Here is an 18,661-nt window from a genome sequence, read left to right as displayed (position 1 = left end):
GCCCGGCTGGCTTCACAAAGCGTATTTAAATGCATGGGATCTTTGAGTAGACGGCCTTTGGATCCCGAAAATATGTTTGGCCAGTGAATAGTGAAGCCGACGTGGCACCATGGGACAATTGGTCAGTAGCTACGATTTTTTAAATTTTGTTTTTATTTGTTCTCTTTTTTGGAAATAAAACCATCTTAGATTCTTATAAATAAGGTTTATTGTTTCAAAAGCGAAATACAATATATAAAAAAATGAGAGGTAATATTTTTTATGAAAAAAAACTTATTACTAAAAAAGGTGGATTTTTTAACTTCATGAACTTCAAAAAAACAATCTAGGCAGTAAAATTTCTCGCATGACGTACATCTGAAGCAACTTTGTGGAGTTTTTGAAGCAGCGACTTTTCTTCCAAGCTCTTGGGTCATTTTACTGTAGCAAACTACACATCGACGTCTCTTACTTCGTCCTACATCTTTAAGGCGGTGTTATTCTTTATTACCTTCATTACGTTCTAGTATTGGGTTTTGCGAATCTAATTTTAACAAACCTTCTACAACTTCTTCTCTAAACGTTGTTATTGACATTTTATTTTGGGTAATTTCTTGGTAAGAAACAAACGCATTTACTAATGCTGTACCAGTTAAAATTTCAATAGCTAGCTTTCTATACCATTTCAGACTCTTTCTTAGGCTGCAGTTGTAGGATTTCATCTGGTCGGAGATATCAATGTACGCTTTATATTTATTATACTCGACAATAATTTTAGGCTTCTTCACATCTTTTCCTCTTTTTTTGACGTCCACCATTTTACTTCCGTGTCTAGTGCTCAGTGCAAGTACATCTCGCCGATCTCTCCACTTTTGAATTATCACTCCTTGTCTACAGTCCTCAGCCACGGTTTCTCCTACCTGTAACTTCTTTTGTGACATTTTTTGGTTGAATTTTCGATTTGCCCTCAATGTTCCGGAAATATGAGTTTTGCGATTCAAAAGAGCCAAAGCCAAGCTTACTGACGTATAATAGTTATCGGTGCATAAAGTTCTTCCTTTATCTAAGAGATTATCTATTAAATCTAGAACAATTTTGGTTGGTACACTAACATTTTCATCTTTTGATTTTCCACAATATACTTTGAAATCGTGAGTATAACCACCACTAAGGCATAGTTTAAAAAGTTTGATACCAAACTTGTATTTTTTGTTGCTAATATATTGTAAAAAAGGCAATCGCCCTCGGAATGGCACAAGGGTTTCATCGATGCAGACATATTCGGAGGGCACAATGACTCGCTGGAAAATTTCACGGATTTCTTTTAGTAAGGGATTTAGCTTTCGCAACCTATCTTCGGTTATAACCTCATTGTTGCTAAAATGTAGCATTTTCTGAAGAAGTTGAAACCTATTCCTTGAAATTATTTCTGGCAAAAGGTTTTTGTAGATTTTCTTCTTCCTCCAGTAGGACTGTTGTGTTGGAAATGGACACAAACCCATCCACATCACTTTTCAATTTCTTCGTGATTTGTTGGTTTCCATGTATGCACACGTGCCTTTGGATAAGCATTTTTTTGTTGAGACTGGGAAGCATACAAATTAGTTTCAGTTACCTACAAAATATTGCGTAACATAATACAAATAAAAACTAAATTCAAAAATACTTACAATAAGTTCCAAAATGTCATCAGTAACAAACATTTTATAAAATTCATACGGCGTCTTTTCATAGTTATCGTACATGTCTGGAACAAATCCCGAGTGATTTTCTGTAAACTTGATTGGTTTCAAAAACTGGCCAGTCGCTGGTACCCAATTTATATCCGTAATTTGGCCACTTCCAGGTGAATCATTTTCTTCTGCATCGGAGTCAATTGGAGGCAATGATCGTATAACATTTTCTATGGCCTCACTAATTGAGTCAATTTGTGTGCTTGTACCCTCACGAGATGTACAGGGATCAACTTGTGTTGTCGTGGCCCCACGAGGAGAATCAACTTTTATTTTTTTTGCATTTGGCGCTTTATTTTTCTGGGAGGCGAATCCATTTCACTATCATCTGATTCCTCAGAGGAACTTGATAGTTGATATTCGTCGGAAGATGCATCATTTTGAAAGGCATCATCTTCTTCATCTGACAACATTTCCTGCCATAAGGCATCTAGGCGCTTTTGCTCTTCTTCGTACGACATTACTAGTTACTACACGTGAAACAAAAAAAGCTATCCACTACAAATACTAAATTGAACTAAATTATTGGATTTCCTAACGATCCGTCGCACGCTTCTAAAGGTCGGTATAGCGGACCAAACACGTTTTACGCATATCTTTTGATTACATTCCACTCAATATTGTTTGGGCTACTGCATGTCACGTTCCTTGTTGCCGTGCGGTGCGGATACGGACATAACCGACCGTGGTGACACATTGGATTCGTGCGGCCACCTGAACCTTTGAAGTATTTCCAGGCCTCGTGAGACCAATGTGTCACCATGAAAATAAATCCAAAAAGTACAAACTTTTAAATAAAAAAACATTATTTTTAAAATTATATTTTAACTATTATGTAATTGTAAGCACTATTACATATAAAAAATGTAACGGCTTCCGGGACCATTTTTTTTTAATGGCGGCACTCAACGTTTTAATATTAGGCAAGTTATGACTATTGAACATGTGTTGAAACTTTAAAATTCCTTATGCACTTTTTCGTAGTAAATATTTACTAATTTTAAACCAATTGTTTGTAACCTTTTGGTTAAATATCGATTAAAACTAAAATTAAGTATTAAATTACTAGTTTTCTTAGCATTGTGTGTATCTCACTGATTATGAAAACCTCTTGACAGAATTTAATTTAAAAAAAATTACTTCCAGAAGAACAATGTTGTTGTTTACACATAAAATTCTTCATAATAAAATAGATTGTACAACATTCATGACAATAGAGATTTAAGGACTTTTTATATTAAAAGAACTAATACTTATTTAATTTAATTTCATTATTCGTAATATTACACATAGTGTTTTTACAAGTCAATATAAACGGTAATATATAAAATGCAATTTCATGATTTAAAACTTAAGTATTAACTAAAATTAATAAATAAAAATTATATACGCACATATACCGTAAGATTCTCAATTTTATATATAATTAAAATCTACAGACACTCAATTTAAAAATACTTATAATAGACACACAATATTTATAAAACAGTTAAGTTAGGTCATTAAAATTGTTATTTAGGTACTCTTCAAATGAATAAAAAGACTTTTTTAATAAATAGTTATTAATTTTTTTAATAAAAGCTTGTTCATTAAGTTCCCTAACCTGAAATGGTAACACATTATAGAAACAAATCCCATGATAAACAGTTCCTCTGTCGTCTAAACTTGAATCTGTTTCATCAGTTTCGAGTTGAATACTGATGTATATTACTGTGTGTTAAATATGATGTTAGATTATTTTTTATAAAAGTCAAACATTGCAAGATGAATACACATGGAAAAGTGAGAATGCTAAGTTCAGAATAACAGTGTCGACAACAGTCACGGTGCCCCAAACCAGTCATAGCCCTTATGCACCTGCGCTGTAAACCAGATATCTTCTCCCCATGAGTAGAGTGACCCCAGCTCAGCACAGCCTATGACATAACGGAGCTAAAGTAACCATGATAAGCCAACAACAAAACTTCCCTTGATACAGAGCTGGATAGATTTCTTATTAGAAAGGTTATTTTTGATAACTTAAATGCCAGCTGAATAATGTGGTTTTCCCAACAGATTCATCCTGTGGCAGATCTATTTGAGAGTTTCGAAGTGAAAAATTTAGATGCTGTGTTTTTGAAGCATTAAGGTTTAGTTTGTTTGCTACAAACCATTCCCTCATTTTACTCTCTATTTTCTCTGTACTGGCGATTTTCTGTTTTGCCGGGTGATGATGCTGGAGTAGAGTAGTGTCATTAGCAAACAGGATCAATTAAAAAATGCTTATGTGCCGGTCTGTAAAATAAGGTCATTTACATAAATAAGGAATAAGAGTGGGCCTAGAACGGATCCTTGTGGTACTCCATGATGTAATGGCTGTTTATCGGATACACTAGCCTTGTATGACACATATTGGAGTCGGCCATACAGGTATGACCTGACAAAGGCAGTACTCTCTGAATGAAAGTTGTAGTAACAGAGCTTGCTTGATAAAATTTCATCAGATACACATTCAAAGGCCTTTGTCAGGTCAAAGAATGAAGCATACAGTACCGAGCAAAGGTGGAGAAACATTTTATTTAATAAATATAAAGCCAGAGTAATCGACTATTGCCAATAAACAAATACTCACATTATTTCTTTAGGTTCAAAGCAATGCAAAAACATATTTGGTATTTATAAATTCTTGCAACAAAATAATCTATTTGCTTATCTTTATTTTATGAGGAGCAAAAGTACAGAAACATTTTTAAAGTTCTTAGTTTATGTTTGCTTATTGAAAGCAATACACAATAATATTTTGTTAATTAATAAAGAATAACCTGTAAATATGCCTCGAGGTATTACTTTGGCGTTATGTATAAAACAGTTGATAATATCAAAATATCAATCGGGTGTTAAGCAAGCAATCATAAGCAGTTAGGATTAAACCGCTCAGTCGTTTCCAAAACCATAAAGTTACACCGCATTAGGAACTCATTAATAAGTCCACCTAAAACTGGTAGGCCTAGAAAAACGACGCCTAGAGTTGACGAGAAGATTAAATCCTTAGCTCTTAAAAATCCATTTAACACAGCAGTGGATATAAAATCTCAACTAGACGATGTAAATATTAGTGTCCATACAGTTCGAAGACGTTTAAGGGACAGTGGCTTGCCGGCAAGAAACCCTTCATTTCGAAGATGAATCGAACCGCCCGACTTCAATTTGCACATGGCTATTTAAACGGGTCAGAAGCAAGGTGGAATACAGTATTATTTTCAGATGAAAGTAAGTTTAATTTATTTTCTTCTGATGGTATTTTATGGGTCAGGCGTCCTAAAAATAAAAGAGTTGATCCAAAGTATACTTTGGGCACTATTAAGCATGGAGGGGGAAATGTACAAGTGTGGGGTTGTTTCTCTGGTATGGAAATGTGCCCTATTGTCAAAATTGATGGGATTATGGATCGGTTTAAATATTTAGAAATATTAACTGATAATATGTTGCCATATGCAAAGGAAAACATGCCATTGCAATGGAGGTTTCAACACGACAATGATCCGAAGCATTCAGCTAAAATTATAAAAAAAATTTTTGAGGACAAAAAAATAACTGTTGTTAATTGGCCAGCTCAGAGTCCTGACCTTAATCCCAGAGAATCTATGGGATTTAGTAGACAAAAAAATTCGTAAGGGACATCCCGAAAAATAAAAATGGAGACGAGTTGTTTGAAGCAGTTGAAGCTGCATGGCCTTCTGTACCCAAGGAGACCTTAGGGAATCTGATTGGATCTATGAAAAGGAGATGCCTTGCAGTTATAAAAAATAAGGGATATGCAACTAAATATTAATTTGTTTTTATTATATATTTTCTTTAAATATGTGTTTCTCTATTTTTGCTCCCTGTTTTTTTTTTAATTAATTTACATATGGCTTTATAATAAGTAGAATTATATTGTTTATGTTTTATTTTTATTATCTAGTTTGGTGTAGTATTATAGGATAAAAAAAAATTAGTTAACTTTAATAAAATAAATTTAAAAATAAAAAAAAAGTTTCTTTACTTTTGCTCGGTACTGTAGGTGTCGAAACCCATTTCCAGGCCCCTTGATGAAAAATCCACCAAACTGTCAATAGCCAATGCAGTTGACCTGTTACTCCTGAAACCAAACTGACCCTGCTTAAGGAGATTATTATTTTCAAAATGTTGGTACATTTGATCCTTTATAAGTGATTCCAGAATCTTGGAGAAAATTGGCAACAGTAATATTGGGCGATAGTTTGACACATAATCAACTGAACCTTTGTTTTTATATATTGGTATCACTTTAGCCCACCTTATAGGATGTAGGAAAAATGTTTTCTTTTATGCAGGCATTTAAGAGATTTGTCAATGGATAAATGATAATATTTTTAATTGTTTTAATGAGTTTAACGTTAAGATCAAAACAGTCTTTGCTCTTTTTATGTTTAGGAGAGTTTATTTTTTCTCTAACCACATTGAAAGTCACCTCATAAAATTTAAAAGAGTGAATCTACCAGGAGTTAAAAATTTAGAAAAATTGTTTGTGGGTGTAGGTAATTCTGAGACTATACTTTCTGCAATGTTAACAAAAAAGGTATTAAAAGTTTGTGCAGCTTGATTTTTTGAAGAAATAGATGTAGCATTTTTTGAACTAATTAAACTCCACATTGCTGCCTGCTTATTTTCCGAGCTCTTAATAAAGTTGTCATTTGCAGCTTTACACAGCTCTCCCCGATAAGACTTTTTATACTGAGTTAACTCTTGCTTAGAAACCATAGTAGGATGCTGCAAATGATTACTATGTAGTGCTCGTAACCTTTCCCTCATGTTCCTAAGATTTTTACCAAACCATGAAGGTTTGTTTTCTTTTATTTAGGTTAAAAGACACCAATTGTTCCAAGTGCCGCAAACTTTCTATTTCACACTGACATATTTTGTGACTCATTTGGGAAGTTTAAAAAATTATATTTAATGAAAAATATTTTTAGGGTTTTTTTTCTTTGTTGTCAGTTTGGTCACAGGTCACTTAATGGGTTATTTGTTTTGTTCATATCGTTTATTTAGTCAAGAAAAACTAATATAAGTTATACAACAAGGTTACTTAATAATTACCATATTACATTTAAAAAAAATAAATAAATAATTTAATATAAAATATTTATATGTACTTTTTGTCAGTTTTACACTATACAATTACCACAAACATATGTATATTATACAAGCAAAAACAAGCCACAAATTGGACGAACCAACATGAAAAATTTATCAGAAATAAGTGGCTTATTATACTAAATTTACAATTAAATGATTTTTATAAGCCCTTTTAAAAATCTTCATATTTTCTATTGGTAACATAATGTATTTGTTTAGACCATTCAAAAACATGAATTTTGAGCACATTCTTGGGAAACTCAATATCGAGGTCAATCTAGTATTATGTGCATGGTCGTATTTTGCAACTTTTGAAGATGTGACAATTCAATTTGTTTTAATAGAAATAATAAACTAGAACAATAAGTAATAAGTATATTGTAAATATAGTTTTTTTTCACAAGCTTAAGTAAGATGAACATCTAGATGAATAATAAACCTTATATAAAATTTTCTTAATGACCTGTCAAGTGCATGGACCTTTAAAATTTAAGTCCTAATCTATCCTATGGATGCCTAAACATTAGGCATCCATATGCCTAAGAATTTGATTTTTGTTACACATTCTATGAAATGTTACCTGAGCTCAAGGAATCTTATTTGTAATGTGTAGCTTTTACTCACTATACTTATTAAATATTAGTAACCAATTGTAATCATTTTATGAACACTGTATTTAGAAATTGCCTAAAGAAGTTTCTAAAATAACGCAACCTAAAAAGTTGATAATTAAAAAAAATATCTATATATAATTTTACACTTGCACCAATAAATATAGACTAAGAAAATCCTTTGAAATCTGTAAAAACTAAAAATGTTTCCCTTAAAATTACTTCGTCTGTGTCAAACTACAAAAAAAACTATTTTTTTATATATTCCAGTGCGAAACGAGGTCCTGCGTACGGTTTCAAACTCCAATCCCTAGATTCCTTACTAGATACAAAATCAACCGACAAAAGACTATGCTTATTGCATTACATTGTTGCAACGGTGCGCCAAAAGTTCCCGGATCTCTTAAACTTTGATTCGGAATTGCACTATGTCGAAAAAGCTGCTGCCGGTATGACATGTTGCAAATAATTCAAACATATTTTTTATGACCGATTTTTCATATTTTCAGTATCACTCGAAAACATTTCTGCGGACTTGCACGAACTAGAAAAGGGAATGGAAGCGGTAAGAAAAGAAGCGGAAATTAAGGCGAGGGGCAGTCACAGTTTAGTTCTGAGGGACTTCTTGGCTAACGCTGAAGAAAAGCTTCGTAGGTTGAAGAGTGATGCTAAAATGGCCCAAGAGGTAAAATGAATTTACATTATTAAAAAATTACTTCTGTTACCTATTTGATAATAGTAAAAATAAACTAGTAAACATGTTTGTTTTATAGTTTACTTGTAGTATTGTCCCAGTATGTAAGTGCAGCGTGTTCGCCCGTTTTCCCGACTGCCGATTTCTGAATTGTCATTTTCCCGAATTATCGTTTTATCGAACTACTGATTTCCTGAGCAATCGATTTCCCGAACGATCATTTTCCTGAATACTATTTTCTCGAACCCATTTTACTGAATGTTATTTTTCCCCAACAAATATTCTTTTCGAGTATCGTAATCTACTATAAATAGTAAATTAAAAAAACGTAAGTAACTATACAGTAATAAAATTTATTCACGGTTGGGTTGCGTTGGTTTGGGTTACTGAGTATTTTATGTTAAGAAAAAACGTATTTCTATTGACCCTCTGAGTAATTTAAGTTCGGGTGACATCATTCTTTTGTGGAAAATGGTGCTTCAGGAAAAATGTTGTTGTCGGGCTAACATGATTTGAGAAAAATGTTATTCGGGAATACGATAGTTCGGCAAAAAAGATGTTTGGGATAAATGCAATTCGGGAAAGTGGTCGTTCGAGAACCGATATTCGGGTAAATGACTGGGAATCAAGTGCAATTATAAAATCCGTTTATAAAGGATTTAAAAAATAATCATCTAAATACCATAAATCTTATGATTAGCTTTTGTAACTAAATCTTGGAACATAATTTCTATATAATAATTTACTTTAATTATTTTATCAACAACTTGTATCGTAAAAGCTAAATTTAAACTCAGAAACTGTTTCTCTAAACTCCAAAACTTTCCTTTAAAAATGACTTCTTTTAAAAAACAAATTCAAGGGTAAAAAGAGCATCCTAACAACCCAAAAGAATACCACTTAATATAGTTAGAATAAAAGGTAATATTACTTAAAATGCCCCATAAAAATATCGTCAAATGGTCCAAGAAACGTTTAAAAGTTTAGAAGAAGTAGTCCGATTCAGCTATTCAGAAAATATAAAAATTCGTAGCAGGAAACTTCTTAAAATTACTTGAAATGCCTAGAATTAAATGAAAATTATTTTAAATGTTCGGAATATACAGAAAAGTGCTCTCAACGTCTAAAGTAATATTAAACTGGTTTTTCATGACTGGAATAAAAGTGACAATTACTGCAAAAGTCTGGAACATATACAAAATTACTTTAAATGTCCTGATGAAACTTCTAATGTCTGAAGTAAAATGAAAAATACTTTAAATGTCTAGAATAAAGGAAAAATTGCTGGAATAAAATTATTTCGGCATCCCGAAATCTATAAGAAATTTAAATACCTATTTAAATTTTCCTTTTCGCTAAAGTGAGACCTCGAAGAAATTCCCTAAAAAACCCTTAGAAGTTAAAAATTGTAATACAAAAATTCTTCAAATGAATAAAAGGATTCCTGAACTAGAACTTCTTTAATTTTATTTTTCAATTCAAAATGATGCAATTCCTGCGTCTCTAAAGGTATTCTATTGAAAAACTTAACACCCCAATATTCTGGACCACTTTGACACCTCACCAAATGTTTGTAAGTGGGAACCAATTTATGTTTGGACCTGATATTATAATCGTGAACCTCTGCATGAGTCGCATAGCTGTGTCTAATTTTATAGACAAATAGTAAGTTTTCAAGTATATAGAGAGAGGGGATAGTTAGTATAGCAAAAGTTCTGAAAGCTTCCCTACAACAGTCTCTATAGTTTAGACCTGCCAAGACCCTGATAGCGTTTCTCTGTATTTTAAATTCCACATTAGCAAAAGACAAGCTAATGCAGGTCTACTAAGGGTTGTAGATAGATAATCGGGTATAATAAGTCTACCACAGGGCCCAGGAAGGGAAAAAATTGTGTCTAAAAGATGATTACCAATTCATCGCCTCGAACATTTTCTTATTTCTATAACATTTCCTTCGTTTTGACGCTAAGCTTTGAAAATTTGAAAATTAAGTTCTTAAATTAGGCATTTTTTTTTAACATGAATAATATTGTAAAATTTGAAAAAATCTGCCAAATTCAGTTTACTTTAAAGTTGATTCTATACCATAGAATAATATATCTACGTGTTTAGTGTATCGAAGTTTTAGCGGCTCTATTTTAAACCAACTTTAACTTTGAAGAGAATTATTTAAAAATGTATTAATATATTCTTAAACATAATACCCAGGAAAAAAATGTAATAGATCATTTAAACTTACCAGATGTCATAGACAAACTATCTCTGTGTATTGAGTACTAAGCAGGTCATCTCGTGAGAGTTATTACTAGTTTGTAAGGGCTGATCATGCTTTATTTTAAGCGAAACATGTAACCTTTGGGACATAAAAAATATTTTGACAAGGAGATTTAGCGTTTTTATTTTTTTCTCTTCTTTCAATATCTCTTTCTACATTTTTCTTTTCTACTAGTTTGAGATCCCTTTGGCTCTGGAGTATAATTGACATAAGTTTCTGTAGAGTGTTTTCGTTTTATCCCAGGCTGATGCATTTTGACATTGCCCCTGCTTTCATCTGTATTGCCTGAATTTATTTCAAATTGTACAGTTTCTGCGCAAAGCACAAAAAAAATTAATTGTTTAAGTCTTTTTTTGACATTGCCTTTTATTTGTATATTTATACTTACTAGGTAGCTTTAAAGATAGTAAAGCTGATTTTATTAGGACCAAAATTGTCTATATACCTCGAGAATCATTAGTATATATTTTGTCAGGAGTTTTATTTAACAAGGCTTGATTGCCTGATATCTGTACCCATTTCTCAAATCTTGAAAAGTGTTTTGATGGTTGGGAAACCTATGCTTTTTGATTTTGATAAGACAAGCATCAGTTGTTAATTGCAGAATAGGTCCAAGACATCTTATTTAAAAAAATAATAAGCAGGGGATATATTAACAATATATTAAAACAATGAAAGCTAGTACGGACAGTAAAATGGCAAAAGAATAGGTTAAAACTCCATGACATGAAGCAGTAAAGATGGTACCTGGCGACACGTGTTTCTGCTTTTTTGATTCTTCAGGGCAGAGTAACCAGAAAACCAAAGGAAAAAATAAAAAAAAAACATAAGGGATCACGAACAGGACCAAATAACCAGTTTGTGTATTCAGCTCTATTAACTCCAGTTTTGGAGCACAAAAAACAGCATCCACACAGGAACCATAAGCAACCTGTGTGACACAACCTCAACCCAAGTCAATAGTTTAAAAGAATGAAAGATAGCACAAACAGTATCTATTAATCTTTATTCCATTAACCTATTCTTTTTCCATTTTAATGTCAATGCTAGCTTTCATTCTTTTAAACTATTGACTTGGGTTAAGGTTGTATCTCATAGGTTGCTTATGCTTCCTTAGTTTAAATGCTAAATTTTTGCTCCAAACTGTTCGTGATTACTTATGTTTTTTTCTGCACTTTTTCCTTTGGTTTTCTGGTTGCCCTGCCCTGAAGAAACCAAAAAGCAGAATCACGTGTCGGCAGATACAATCTTTTCTTGTTCTGATTCGTGTCACCGAGGGTACGTGTACCCGATTAACCTATTTTTTTGATTTTAACAATATTTATATAAGCAAGATCCCACTCTTGGCTTCTTTTATCAGTATCTAAAGAGTATCGGTTGTTGAAAATCGCGGGACAGACCTTTTTGCCGGGAGAAGATGTAATTTAAAATATTAAGCGTATTATCTTTATTTTGTTTCTAGGAATGTATTGACTCTTTATGGCAAATAAATTACTTTTGATAAACTGTATTTTAAATTTGAACAAATGCTTTGATAGGGTTTTTAAAGAGTTGAGTCTAAATTGTTTTCTTGACCTAAATGATAAAATAAAGACTAACGAAAAGTCTATAAGATTAATTGTAACGATTTTGATAAGAAATACATAGGGCAAACAAGAAGATCAATTATTGTCAGATTTAAAGAACATGTGGCTCATGTGAAATCTGGAAGAGTTGACAAGTAAAGTTTGGGTGAACATGTTTTAAGTACAGGTCTAGATTTTGTAGGATTATATAATTTAAAATTAGTAAAAAGCAGTTAAGAATAATCGAAAATTAGATGCATATGAAAGTAGCAATATTAATAATCAAAAAACCATTCTTAATAGAGATAAAGGTCCAATCTCTTATAGTCAATTGTATAGTTTATAGTTAGTGTTTAAACTTTGTTCAGCCTTGCTTCATTTGATTTTTTGCTGTATTAATTACATCTTTATATAATTTATATTAATATTTTAATATAAGGCCACTTGTAAGTAGTTTAGTTTATTCTTCTCCCGAATATGCTGACTTCGTTAGGTTATTACTTTTCGAAAATGAAATAAAGCGGTTTCGTTAGTGAGAAAACTGTTTTTGTGATTCGAGTGTCACACCAAAGGTTCCAACCATCGCCCTACCAATTTAATTGTAAGTGCTTTAATAATAAGGCCTTATTTGTCATAAAATTAAGGAACTAAGTGTTGCTTCTTAATTACTATTTTTATTTACTTTAAACCATAAAACATCTCCAATCAAAATACATAATATGATATTTACAAAATTTTAAATAATATTTTTAATTATTATTGAATTAATTATATTCATAGTAAAATTTTGTTAGAAATGGACACTATATTTTAGAGCAACAAATTTTTGTCTCTGAAATATTTTTTTTAGACCAAAAGCCTTGTACCAGTGTGTAATGTGAGTAAAATTTGAAAAAAAAATCTATGAAGATACCGAGATGTATATTCGCAATAAAACTGAATGGAGCAATCAGTGATTAGTAAATTTCTTAGATGTCCCTATTGTACAGTGGATAATTTTCTTATTTCCATATCAAATTTACGGCGATATTTTTTTAAGATGCTTTCAAGAGTATTATACTAGGGTTTAAATAAAATACATCTGCAATCAATACTATAAAATAATAATACCTATAATAATTATAAATAATAATACCTAATAATAATTATACCTTATAATATAACTAATAATATAATATTAATAATTATAACTACTATCATTCGCTACGTTATTCATTACTATTCATACGCTATTCATTACTATCTTACCTGCAAAACTCCAGCAAATCTTCTATAGAAAATACGGGGTTTAAAATAACTCCCATGAAAAACAATAAACCGCACAAGAGCACAATAATAAACAGAACTCAACATAAGAGCTGCAAATTAAAGAATGAGAGAAGTTCTTAAAATATTTAAGAGGAGTTTCTTCGGACATGGCGCCTATTAGTGCAGTATTATCTGATACATGATAATACCGGCACCAAGAGAGGCATAATAAAACAATTAACAAATTTCATTTTTCTGGCCACCTTTCTTCTTTTATTTTTGTACCTGAAACTACTACGGTATGGATCATATATATAGTTATGATTTGCATAGAAGCAATGTAATGCAGCGTGGCCATCTAGTAACTAAAACACAAATCCAAACTTTCTGAAGGAGTGGAGAGATATACAGTGAACTCCGATTAGAACGTGCCCTCTAGGGAGAAAAAATTTACTTTATAACCGGAGGTATAAGATAATATAAAAAAAGAAACCCATTAAAATAAATATGTAGATTTTTATTTGGTTTAACTAAAGGGAAACTAAATAAAAATACATTCTAGGTATGTAATACAAAAAAAGATATAATAATTACATGTAACATTGAAATAGGACATCAAATTAAATAAATACATATGTATGTACAAATACACACCATACATTTGTATTTATGATGTTATGATGTTTCGAAACAATTAATTGTTATTTTTTTCACACAATTTTGTTTCCTCGATGTGTTTCTCAACTTTTAACGAGGTTTGTAAAATTGTATCGTCAGATACAATTTTACAAACACGCCATAATCGGTAAATTGTAAAAAATGTATAACAGTTTTAATTGCACAAAGAGCTTTTGCATAACTTGGAATTGGTTCGGTTGTCCATCATCATCGCGACTTTCTTTATCGGAATTTAGATTATTCGCTGAATTGTTTGACTCAGCAACTTTAGCAATAATATCGCGATCCATTAAGGTCTCCGTTGCTACTAAATTATCGTCGATGGTCGTAAAATGATCTAGTTCAGAGAGATATTTTTCTACGATAATTACGTCTGGGCAGTGACCTCGCAACCAATCGCTTAGGGGGAGGTCTCAGTCGTTATTATTATCAACATTTTTGTTTTCTAGTACCACTGATTCAAAGCTAGTCATCATCTGAATCAAACTTGTCAAAAACATTTTTCAATAGTGTTTTATAAACCTTTATTTCAAGATTGCGCAATTAATTTCATCGCGTCTAAAATTGTTATGTTGAAGCTTTCCTGATTATCCAATGCTTGAATTAGGCGCTACATGAAATATCTACGATAATAAGTTTCAAGGCATTTTATTATGCCTTGATCCGTTGGTTGTACCACAGAGGTGCAATAGGGAGGCAAAAATTCTATTCGATCTGAGATGCACAATTGTCAACTAGAAGCAATATTTCAAGCAATATATTGTTTACTGAACTTTAATAGACATAGTACACTGTATCTATATACCGAATCTCCCTGAATCTTTACTACAAATCATATTTTAATTAACATGACGGATATAATAGTGACAAAGATAAATCTTTTTTAGGCTTTTAGCGAATGTGTCGAATTTTTCGCGGAATCTTCAAGAACCACCGATGCTAACACCTTCTTTTCGCTCCTAGTTAGATTTGCAAAAGCCTTCAAAGTAAGTCCAAAACAGTCCTAAAATGTTATTTTAAATACATATGAAAAATACGTATTTTAACAGAATGCGGATCAAGAAAACGAGCAAAGAAGAAAGTTCGAGTTAGCCCAAAACGCACAAAACAAATCGAGCGAAGAAATCTCAAAGAAAAATAAAGTAAACCAGAAAAAGCAACAGGTGAGTTATTTCAAGTCAGTTCCCAATTAACGCGGTGGAGGTTTATGTTTTTTTTATTATAATATTGCAATTTGTATTATTTCGTAATACAAATTGTAATTTTTTTACTCACTGCCTGCATTCACATGCTTTCCACTGATTAATGTTGCGTATGTACTTTTTTGCATTATGTAATTTCCGTCACTTGCATCATTGTTTGTTACTTTTGCTTTCTTACATAAATTTAATTTTCTTTTTATATGGTTTGATTTTCTAATCGAAATAAAATTACCGCGCGGGTTAAAAGTGCTAATCGATGATTGTCAAAGAATAATAATATTTATTGGGTGAGTTCCTAACACAACACTAGTATTTAATGTTTTTTTTTTAAGAAAGTTGACGTTTCGTATCTCTTTTCAGACGCCAAAATTGCCAAATTTTATGGCTAAAATACTTGAAGATTAGTATTGCGAGTACTAATGTAAGTCAAACCATTAATAAGTAATTTATGTAGTTGTATGTAAATATTTGACAGACAGTATAGTACATTCAATCTGGCATTTGACATTTTAAAGAATCCAGTCAGTTTTTGTTTTTTTTTCAGTCGTTAGTGTTCCTTGTGGAAAGTCGCCTTGCCGTTTTTTGAGAATTTTGAATTCGATTTTCTGGCTAAATCATAAGGCGTACAGAAAAATCAATAGAAAGGCAAAAAATTATGTTATTTACTACTGTACAACTTACGGTTTAGCTGGAAAATCCAATCCAAAAGCTGGCTAGGGATACATATTTACCTTCTTAAGCATTCTTCATAAACCACTAAGGACCGACAACAAAAGCTGCATGGATTTTTGAAATTTACAGACCTTTTCAGATGTCAGATTGATTGGACTAGTAAAATACACGACCTTCTTATCCACACAATTGCTATCATCTTGTTTGTACCATACGTACTTTTATGCAAACTAAAACGTTATGAATAAAACAATTCTAGGCGAGTAAAAATTTGTTTTTAATAAAATGGAAGCATGTCACAAATTAAGTCATTAACGTCTTGGTTATATTTAGAAATTTTTGGTTATATAGGTTTTGAAAGGATATACAGAGAATATACGGATATATAATGAATAAACAATAATTTAACAGCAGTCAAGTCAAATTCTCAGTGATGAAGATGGGATGATCAGAAGTTATTATATTATGGATGAGAAAACCATATTATAAATATAAAAATAACTAATGCCAAGAGTAAGAAAGTTATGTTTTTTGAGAGGAAATGATAAGGGTGGCACTCTGTATGAGATAAGCTAAAAATTGTATTAAATTAAGCCGTTAATGCAAATTTATACATCAATTAATCGTTTTTAGTCAATGCCTTTGACTTTTGGAGTAAGGAGATTTGACACTTTTCTTAATAGAATGTTACTTATTTACAATTTCTTATAAGACTTCCTGTGCCCGGAATTATAATTAAACAAATGCTTTGTCACACAAATTCTAAATAAATAAGAGGTATCCAGCAGTTTGGTAAATATTGGCTTCATACACTATAAGAACAATATTAATAATTAATATGACGATTTAATAAATTAGATTTCTTTTTCCAATAAAACCAATAGTTCAATTTTCATTAAAAACCCTTTTTAAGATTTCCAAATAAACGATTTTTTTATTATTTTAAAAGAATTACTTCTCAATTGCATTTTTTCACAAACTATAAATTAATAAATTTAAAATCCGAAGTTTCGATTCGGTTTCGTTTCGACTGGTCATCTCTTCAATTTTATTTTCTAAAGTAATTGGATAAATAATGGAACTAGGACTGTTAAAAAAGCACTTCAGGTAACCAAGCATTTGTTAAATTCAAACATTTTAATTTTATTTCATAAATAACATTTAAAAAAGAGACGATTAATAATAATTAAGGATTAGTAAGTATAAGACTGGGTTGAGTTTTTATACTTTAACAAAATGTTACTTTATGCACAATAGGAAGCCATTAAATCCTCCCAAAATAAAGAAAGTTCTATGCGGTTTCTAAGGTGGCAAATATGGCAATTAATACAATTGTTGCAATTATACAATGAATTTTCCTTTTATCACCACTTTTATCATGCTGAATGCATTACTATACCGGATTGGCTATTTTCTATAATGGACCAACGCTATTTAAGGGTAAAAAGGTCTCCGTTTAAAAAAAATTGTCATACGATGTTGCTACTTCTATATGAAACCGGCACCGTCTTTGTTATTTTATATAAAACACCCTAAATACCACTTTTCAGTTTACGCTTTATGTAAAAAATTACGTTTGCAGGCCGATGCATAACCCTTAATTTCTTCTAAATACAAAATGAAGTGGGTTTCTAGAAAAAGAAATACTTTGTGGATTGCATCAATCTTTTGACAATAAATATAGAGTGGTCAAAAATTAGCCTGTAGAGTTACAATAAAAGTACTAAGTTCGCCTACTTGTAAAACAATGGTTGTTCCAAAAAGTATTAGTTGTAGGCTGTCCACTAAAGACTTTTAACCCTATTCAACAAATCCAATTGGAATTCCTATAAAAAGTTTTGTATTGAGTCAGTATGTATCTTGCAAACGAAATTTTTTATATAAAAAAAAACTCAAAAACGGTTTGATTGAGTCATAAATAATTATATATCTACAAATTTATATAGAATGTAAAAAGTAAACCGGATTTTCCATTATAAATTAAGAATGTTTGAAAAATCAAATTTGTTACAAATGTTTTATAGAGAAGTGGAAGAAGAACTACCATATTTAAGGCATGGAGTGAGCAGTCCCTTGGGCATTTGTGACCTCAAATTAAAGGTTAAGTAGTATTTATCTGCACGATATTTAAAAAAATATAGGATCAAAAAAAACTTATTTTTTGTAAAATGTTATTTTATTAAATAAGATGCAATCTATTTTGAAACTCATTTTTTACATTTTGAAATAGATGCACATTCTGTTATATTTCGTTGCCGAAGATTATCAAGGGACTTTGGTTGTGTTTTACACAACAGTTTTTAGTGATCCTATAAACTGTGAGAAAAAAATCAAGGGATGTTCGATCTGGTGATTTTGGCAGCCATTCATTTGGACCTCTTATTCCAAACCATTGATCTGGAATTGTATCGGTTAAATATTCTCACCGGAAAAATATAGGTGGCGCTCCATCCTGTTGAAAATGTATTGGTGCTTTATATATTAATGGTTGCCATTAATAAATAAAGCCCCAATAAAAGTATTACCTAATATTCTCGCCCATACATTTATTTTGTCTGGGTACTGTTGTTTCCTTGAAAATATGCAGCTTTCGTCACGCCAATACCAACCGTTATGTTTATTAACAAAACCATTAAAGAAAACGTACATTCATCGGTATTACGAACAAATATTTTCAAACAAGTCAAGAGTAATCTGCATTTGTATTTTGTACGGATGACAATGATTTAATTTCAGTACCTTAAGAACAGATTCAGTGTCTATTAATGCTAAACCTTCGCGTAGACATTGTAGGATTCATAGCAAAATATTCTACTTGTGCCGCTTTATTAAGTACTCTATGCTAAATTTTTGTTTGTTTGTCACTTA

At 31.3% G+C, this 18,661-nt stretch overlaps 1 protein-coding gene across 1 annotated transcript in view; it reads left to right on the top strand.

Moving 5' to 3' along the window:
- Positions 1-18,661, top strand: part of LOC126742014 (formin-like protein) — a 63,635-nt gene that overhangs the window by 40,744 nt on the left and 4,230 nt on the right. Inside the window, exons 16-19 of the mRNA XM_050448538.1 lie at positions 7,730-7,908; positions 7,969-8,144; positions 14,807-14,905; positions 14,969-15,082. Of these exons, the coding sequence (XP_050304495.1) occupies positions 7,730-7,908; positions 7,969-8,144; positions 14,807-14,905; positions 14,969-15,082 (568 nt within the window). The remainder of the gene's footprint in view (positions 1-7,729; positions 7,909-7,968; positions 8,145-14,806; positions 14,906-14,968; positions 15,083-18,661) is intronic.

This window comes from Anthonomus grandis, chromosome 11 (genome assembly GCF_022605725.1).
Source record: "Anthonomus grandis grandis chromosome 11, icAntGran1.3, whole genome shotgun sequence".
Lineage (NCBI taxonomy): Eukaryota > Metazoa > Arthropoda > Insecta > Coleoptera > Curculionidae > Anthonomus > Anthonomus grandis.
This window is presented reverse-complemented; position numbering and strand designations above follow the sequence as displayed.